Raw genomic sequence first — 7,483 nt, 5'->3', positions numbered from 1 at the left:
TCTAAAGACTTATAATTTAAAGCACATATAATTTCTGATAAAGAACCGTAGTACTTACAAGGCTCTCAACTTAAAAACACAAAAAGAGAAGCATCATCATTTTCCATAGCATTTGGAAACTTTCCATATGTCGGAAACTCTACTATCAGAGCTCATCCGTTCTCAGACATTTCTACGTTTTTAATACTTAGCCAATCTGAGATTGGGATGCCTCTTACAGTTGTTGTCTCAGTGATTTTGTTCCTGCCTAACAACTGATGGCATCTTGATTTTGGTAAAATAATGTAAATGTTAAGGTGAAATAAAGAAAAAAGAAAGGAAAAGCTGATGGATAATAACTACTGGGTATTTTGTCATCCCTTGTTTATTTTGGTAAATTAAGATGAAAGATAAATCAAAAGTTTCTAGCTTAAGTTAGGTAAAATCAGAGAGGAGAAAAAAGGAGTTAATACTTCTCTGACATCTGTAATTTCTAAAACCACTAAGATCATTTTTATTAAAATTCATTTTATTAAAATTTATATTAAATTATATAATTAATATTAAATAATTTAATCTATATTAAATCTTATTTAAATTGACTTTATTAAATTATATTAATTGAAATAAAATTTAATAATTTTTTAAATAAAATCATACTATAATTAATATAAATTAATAAACAATATCAATAAAATAAATTTAAATCAAACAATACTATTAATAAATTTAAACAATATTAATTAATAAAATAAATTTAAATTAGATTGGTTTATATTAAATTATAATATGATTTTATATTAAAAATTAATTAAATTTTATTTAAATGAATTTTAATAAAAGTGTTCTTCATGGTTTTAGAAACTACAGGTGTCAGAGAAGTATGTTCTATTCAATCTGCTTTTTCTCTTCTCTGATTTTACCTACTTAAGCTAGAAACTTTTGATTCATCTTTTACCTTAATTTACAAAAATGTTGTAACTACTCCTTTTTTAAAGCCTTTCATCTTTCAAAAATTGATGTTATCTTCTTTCTCTCCCCAACTGTTTTTGATCAAATGTTTTAAAAAATGTCTTTATAAGCATTATTGTGGAGCCCCCAAAAGAATGTAAATAAACACTCCAGATGTTTAATGATACATACTTACTAACTTTTCCATTGGCAATGGATCATGTGATTCCACTTTGGGGTTGACTCATGAAAATACTCTTCCTTCTGGACATATTTAACATCTAGAAAACTGAATTAATGTGAAGTGACTTTTCTATAGAAATGGAAATAAGTAACATGGATAAGGGTCATAGTATTTGGATTTAAAGTATCTTAGAATTTATTCAAGTAACTTCATGTTCAGGCTTTCCCGTTCTAATTTTCTTTTACTAGTTGTACAAGGTTTTCTTTTATCAACTAAAAATTCACAACTTTTTGCAATATTATATTGGGTTTTCATATACTCTAAATCTGAGATATATATCCTTTTCTTAAGTGTTGGATCTTTCTTCTTCCTTGTTAATTAAATATATCATTTTTATCTCAATGCCATTAAATGTATCAAATATAATCATTAAAAAAAGAGGTTGGAGCTAATGGTTCACTAATGCTGCTCTGTACAGTTGCTCACAAAAGTACATCAGAATTGAAGACTGGTGATGATTAGCTGCTACATTGGAACAAAATTTTATAAACAAAAAGTGCTACAGCAAACAAAACAAATTTTTAAAAAAGTGCTATAACAAAAAAACACAACAACAACAACAAAAATATCTAGTAGCTATATACCTATATATATACCAGCTGTTTTTCTTTCTCTTTTTGTCTTCAAATGCATGAGTTCTTTTCCAAAAGGCCACTCTGTAAAAAAAACACAAAGTGTTTCTAAAGTCTTCTTTAGAGTGCTAAATCATCTCTGGTTGAGAATGCCTTTGCTTTAGAAGGTGCTCTAGTACTACTGTGGCACTACTGTCCGGGGACACTGGCAATAGTGTAAAGGTGGGCATGAAATCTGCAATGGGTTTAAAAAGAGGATGCCCAGGTCCACCAAGACCAACTCCAGCTAGGTTACTAAGAGGCACAGCTGCCGAACGGGGAACCAAGAATGGATTCCCGTTGGTGTTTCTACCAGCTCTGAATTCAGCTGCATCTTTAACACTTCCTGGTACATTTCCACCTTGCTCTCTCCTTCCTGGTGAGTCTGGACAGTCCATGGCATGAGCAGAGAGTTTGGGTGGTGGGGCAGAGGGATGAGATTCCATTTCCAGAAATTTGACAAAGAGTTCTGAAAAAGAACTATTAAGCACAGGTTGTTGATTTGGTCTCCAAGGTATGTTGGGGACACTTTTCGATGCCCCTCCAAGCCAACTAGTCATCCACTTAGTAACACCACCGGAATATTCACTCAACAACTGCTCCATTTCCTCCTTTGGAATGTCCAGGATGCTTCCCATTAACTGTAAGGCTTCTCGGCGTTTACCTTTTGGTGTATGGAAATGACCAATAAAAAGGTTTCTCATAAGGACTTTGTCCACTTTTCCTTCTGGGCTGTTTGCCAAAGTCGACAATTTCTTTTGTGCCTTGTCCAACATTTCTTTTCCGAGCTCGTTTTGCCTTTGAAGTTCTTGGATCTGTTGTTCCTTCCGATCTAACTCTTCTGTAAGTCTGGAAGCAGAATGCAACATAGCATTTGCTTCATCCAAACGTTCCTGCAATGATGATACTTGTCCTTCTAGTTTTTCTGCCTTGTTCTTCCATTCTGCTATCGACTGTTTTTCTTTTGCTAATTCAGCAGAATACATTGCTTTTTCTTCTTCTTGGAAATGCTTTAGAACCCTTTGCAGGTTAGTTGATGACAGGGCATACTGCCTTACTCGTGCCTGGGAGAGCGAAAGCTGCTGTGCATTCTCATCCCTCTGTTGAGAGACCATCCTCAACTGTTCTTGCAGTGACTCTATCTGCACGCTGGCTTGATGACTTGCCTTAGAAGATGAAACTAGCTTTTCCTCCAAAAGCGTGACTTTCTTTCTCAGTTTAATCTCTTGGTCTTCTGCAGCCAAAATGTCCTGGGTGTAAGACTCTTCTGATTCCAAGAGATGGCTGCGTAGCCTTTCTAGCTCCCGGTTCAAGCGTAGTTCTTTGTCACGGAACTGTTGAACCTCGTGCTGGAGAGTACTGTTTTCCATCTGTTCTTGTTTTAGTGCTACGATGACTTGGTCTCGTTCTTGCTGAAACATAACTGTCTTCTCCTGCATTGATGCAACTGCATTTGAAAGCTGACTTAATTCCTCAGCTTCTCCCTCTTCTTTTTCTTGTAAAAGTTGCTCAAAAGCAAGAACTTTCTCCTTCATTGACTCACACTCCAGTTCTTTTTCTCCCAGCCTCACAGAGAACTTCGAGTTTGTCTCTTGTAGTGCTTGATACTCCCTTTCCTTTTCTTTGGATGCTACTCTCAATTTTTCATTTTCCCCTTTTAATTTAGAAAAGTCCACTTCGAAAATCAATATTCTCTCCTTTAGGTCTCTTACTGTTTGCTTCAACAACTCCTTTTCGTTCCATAGGTCATGTTGTTCACTTCCACTTTCTCTGTTGAGGCTTTTTACATTTGTTTCTTGAAAAATATCAGAATTCTCTGTTTGAGCATCGAGTCTTTCTCCAGGCAACTGGGCTTGTACTTGTTCAGTCGTTTTCTGCAAGTTCTTAATTTCCTCATCTTTTTCTAAAATTAACTGGATATGCGCAGCATTCATCTGCTCATATTGGTATTTAAGGTCATCCATTTCCTTCTTCTGCTCCTGTAAAGACTGAAGGAGTCGCATTTTATGCTTGTTTTGATTTGTAATTATCTTTTGATGGTGTTTAATTTCATCTTCCAGATGATTTTTGACTATTTTCAGTTGAGATACCTCTGATTCTAGTTCTGGGATACCATCAAGGGTTTTAGGCTCAGCTACAGGGACAGCTCGATTCTGCTGTTCCTTAAGGCTCTCCAATTCTTCTTGCAGATGGTTGTTTTCTGCTGTCATGGAGCCAAGACTTCTGTCCTTTTCTTCTATGGTTTGCCTTAAAGTTTCATTTTCTCTTAAGGCCTGAGAACACTCATCTAAATCCTTTTGTAGTTCTGAACATTTTTCTTCCAGTTTTTCAATAAAAACTTCTTTCTCCTTTATAAATTGTATCAATTGCTTCTTTTCTTCGACATGAGGTGCCAAAATTTCCTCAGTTTCTTTTGGATCAGTAGTCATTGGCTCAATATTCTTTTTGAGTCCTGCTATTTCAAAGTCCTTCTCTTGACTGAGTTGAACTACACAATCAGGTTTCAGCTGTAAGGCAGAGGTATTCAAATGACATGCATTGGAGAGTTCCTGAATAGTCTGCCTGTGATTCTTTGCTTCTTCCAACAGTCTTTTTTCTGCCTGGTTCAGTTTGGCTTCTATCTCTTCTTTGTCTCTTATTAGAGTCTCCTTGACAGTGTCTTTTTCTTGAGACACTTGATTGTTAGCAGCAATAGATGCTTCCAACTTACGTCTTACATCTTTACATGCTAAAATCAATATTTCATTCTCCCTTTTGAGATCAACAGCAACTTTCTTTAAATTTTCATTGAGCTCTTCTACTTCTGAAAGATTTTGCCTTAAGTTGCTAACTTCAGCTTCCCGTTCTTTAAGCAAGTCATCCTTCACATTACTGTTAGAGTCTTCATTCAGAGAACTTCGGAACTTACTCTGACATCCAGACAGCTCACCTTCAGTTTGTCTAATGTGTTCCTTAAGCTCAAGGTTTTCTTGCTGGATGTTTAAGCTACTTTGTTGTGACTTATTTAGCTGATCTACTAAATCTTCTACTTTATCTTCAAGCTTCTGCTTGGTTAAATGCAAATCACTGAGGCCCTGTGCACTCTGAGTTAACTTCTCCTTTTGCACATGCAACTCTTTGGATAGGTTCATTTTATCATCCTCAAGTTGATGAACTCTCTTTTTTTCATCATCTAGATCTTGTTTCAATTTCTGGATGACAAGGTCTCCTTCGTTTTCTTGTTTTGATAGCTCATCTTTTATCAAAACCATGTGCTTTGTAGCTTCCTGATTCTGATGGTCCAGTTCTTCTAACTCAGCTATCAGCATTTTCTTTTCATGGATACTCTGATTCAGTTCTTCCTCCTTTGCCTTCAAGTGAAGTTTTAAGTCATGTAATTGAACATTCACATTCATGTCTGCTGAAGCTGTGTTTTTAACTACTTGAGAGTCACAGCTCAATTTTGACAGTGTTATCTGAAGTTCCTCCTTTTCTTGACTCAAGGATGACTTCTCTTTCTCTAAAGCTTCCACATGCATTTTAAGTTTCAGATTGTCTTCAGCAAGACTCTGATCCTGGTTGAAACCATTTAGTCTCATTATTTCCTTTTCAGCATCAGACAGGGCTCGTTGTAGCCTCAACACTTCTTCCACTGATGAAGAATTTTGTGGAAGGTTTGTTCCCTTTTCTGCCACAGTAGCACTCTCCTCCAAAACTGACACTTCATGCTGATGATCATCTATGTCTGGACTTGGGTTTCGTTCAAGAGTCTTGATAGTATTTTGCAGTTTGCAGATTTCACTGGGGTCAGAATTCCGTGTTCCCTGAGCCTCAGCAATATGCCTCGAATGGCCAACTTCAGATTCAAGTCTTGAAACTTCAACTGACAATCTGGTTATTTCTTGGTGGGATGAAATTAGGTCATTAAAGTCCATGTCATCATCAGGAAAGGCTGAAAAATCACTACTGATCCGGGAACCAAATGGAGCCAGTGCAGTGGTTGTTGGTACACCACAAGCTCCTGAACCTACCCATTGAGCAGCTGCCTGGAGGTTGAACACTTGATCTTGCGGTGCCATCTGTCTTGCTTTCAGATGGCTGATCTCTACCTCCTTCTGTTGCAGTTGATTTCCGTAACTTGGACACTGATACTTTATTTGCAGCTCTGATACTTCATGTTTTTCCTCCAGATCAGTACAATACTTTTGAAGTCTTTCATTCTCCGATCTTAGTGGAGCATCAGTAGCTTCCATTTCCTTTCTCCGACAATCAGGTAAACCTGCTTCTATGTCTCCTATGCCATCCAGAAGCATTTCCCTGGTGAAACTGGATATACGGTCGGTGAGGGAAGGCAAGTTGCTCCCCACCTGACCCAAGAAGTTGCCCAAGCCTGAGCCCAGGCCTCCAAACCAGGACGACATCGCCGCCACTTTAGTGAGCCATCGGATCAGCTCTGAAAACCGCGTCCAGCACCATCCACTTCTCTCCCCAGAACGTCCTCAAGCGTTGCTGGGGTCAATTATGACTCAAGAAAGAGCTCAGAATTCTGAGAAGCGCGGGGCTCCGCCAACACCAACCGTCTTGTTCTGCCTGGAAAAGCAGAGGCCTGTCCTGGTCTTTGACCAGGGACTGGCACAGTCACCCCTCACGCCCCTCCCTCTCAGGGGCCTCTGCTTCTTCCCTGGACTTTCCTATCAGCTATTGGCTCCCAGGATTGGGGAGGGCTGACTGGGAGGAGCTAGAGGTACAGGAAAGTGTTCTAGGTTGAGTCCAAAGGCAGTGTGCTCTGGAACCACGAAGAATCAATGTTGTAGATGAAATCCAAAAGTAGTTCACTAAAGAGTTCCCTCTTGTCTGGGAGAGGTGGACTTTTTGTTGCATTCAGGCCAAATGCATTCCCTTGACAAGGTGAGGTCTCGCTCCATTACAGAGTGCAATCTATTGAACTAAAAGTCCCCAATTCACTAGTAAATCTCACCCCATGACACCAGCACAGACACACCCAGAATCATATTTGGCCAAATATCTGGGCATCATAGCCCAGACAAGTTAACATATAAAATTAACCACCACAACTGCTGGGAGCCATTAGCCAAGTAGGTATGACAATTTCCTTGCCAGCGTACCCCATGTTGCTTAGTGGAAGGACTCGTGGAAATAGGACATTTTGCAGTGACATTGCATGTAAGGTGACCTTGCTAGGACCAGGGCGGATCCGGGTTTAGGGTATTCCCGGTTTAGGACAATCTGGGTTTAGGTGTTCCCGGTTTAGGACAATCCGGGTTTAGGGTGGTTACAGGTTTAAGGTTATTCCTGCTGGGAATAGGGCATATCCTGCTGCCTGAGTTCCCCTTGAGTTCTCACGGGATTCAGACAGTATTTTTTGGGAGACAGAAGCCCAGTGGGGGTGGATTTGGGCAGAGAACGTGGATTTCCCCAGAATGTGATTGTAGACGGCTGGTGTGAGTTCGGGAATAGAGTTGCTGTTTGAATCTACAAGCTGTGTGGTGGCTCGTGATTTTGTGCCCAGCCAGACTGCGGCATTTTATGTATTTACTTTTTAATTGCCAGCTGCCTCTAGGAAAAATGGAAAAATATATTGAATTCTGCAGTAAGAGTAGTAGTATTCTTTACAATTTTTCTTTTTGAAATGTATGAAATCATTTGCAATGAAATTCAGTTTGTAAAGATTTTCCATTATTATTTCTTTGTTGATGAA

General features: G+C 38.6%; 1 protein-coding gene across 1 annotated transcript; it reads right to left on the bottom strand.

Annotated features, from left to right (window-relative positions):
• Positions 1-1,874: 1,874 nt before the first annotated feature.
• Positions 1,875-6,185, bottom strand: LOC124105686 (thyroid receptor-interacting protein 11-like). Its single transcript, XM_046462935.1, has one exon. The coding sequence runs from the start codon at positions 6,183-6,185 to the stop codon at positions 1,875-1,877; it is 4,311 nt and encodes a 1,436-aa protein (XP_046318891.1).
• Between the last annotated feature and the right edge of the window lie 1,298 nt (positions 6,186-7,483).

This window comes from Marmota monax, unplaced genomic scaffold, assembly GCF_021218885.2.
Source record: "Marmota monax isolate L192 unplaced genomic scaffold, Marmota_monax_Labrador192_F-V1.1 WCK01_AAM20220418_F8-fsc00136, whole genome shotgun sequence".
In the NCBI taxonomy this organism is placed as follows: domain Eukaryota; kingdom Metazoa; phylum Chordata; class Mammalia; order Rodentia; family Sciuridae; genus Marmota; species Marmota monax.
The sequence above is the reverse complement of the archived record's forward strand: the minus strand, read 5'-3'. Positions and strand labels throughout refer to the sequence as shown.

What these genes read in the sequence shown, in the direction of transcription:
- LOC124105686 (XM_046462935.1), bottom strand. Translation starts at nt 6,185, where the DNA reads ATGTCGTCCTGGTTTGGAGGCCTGGGCTCAGGCTTGGGCAACTTCTTG.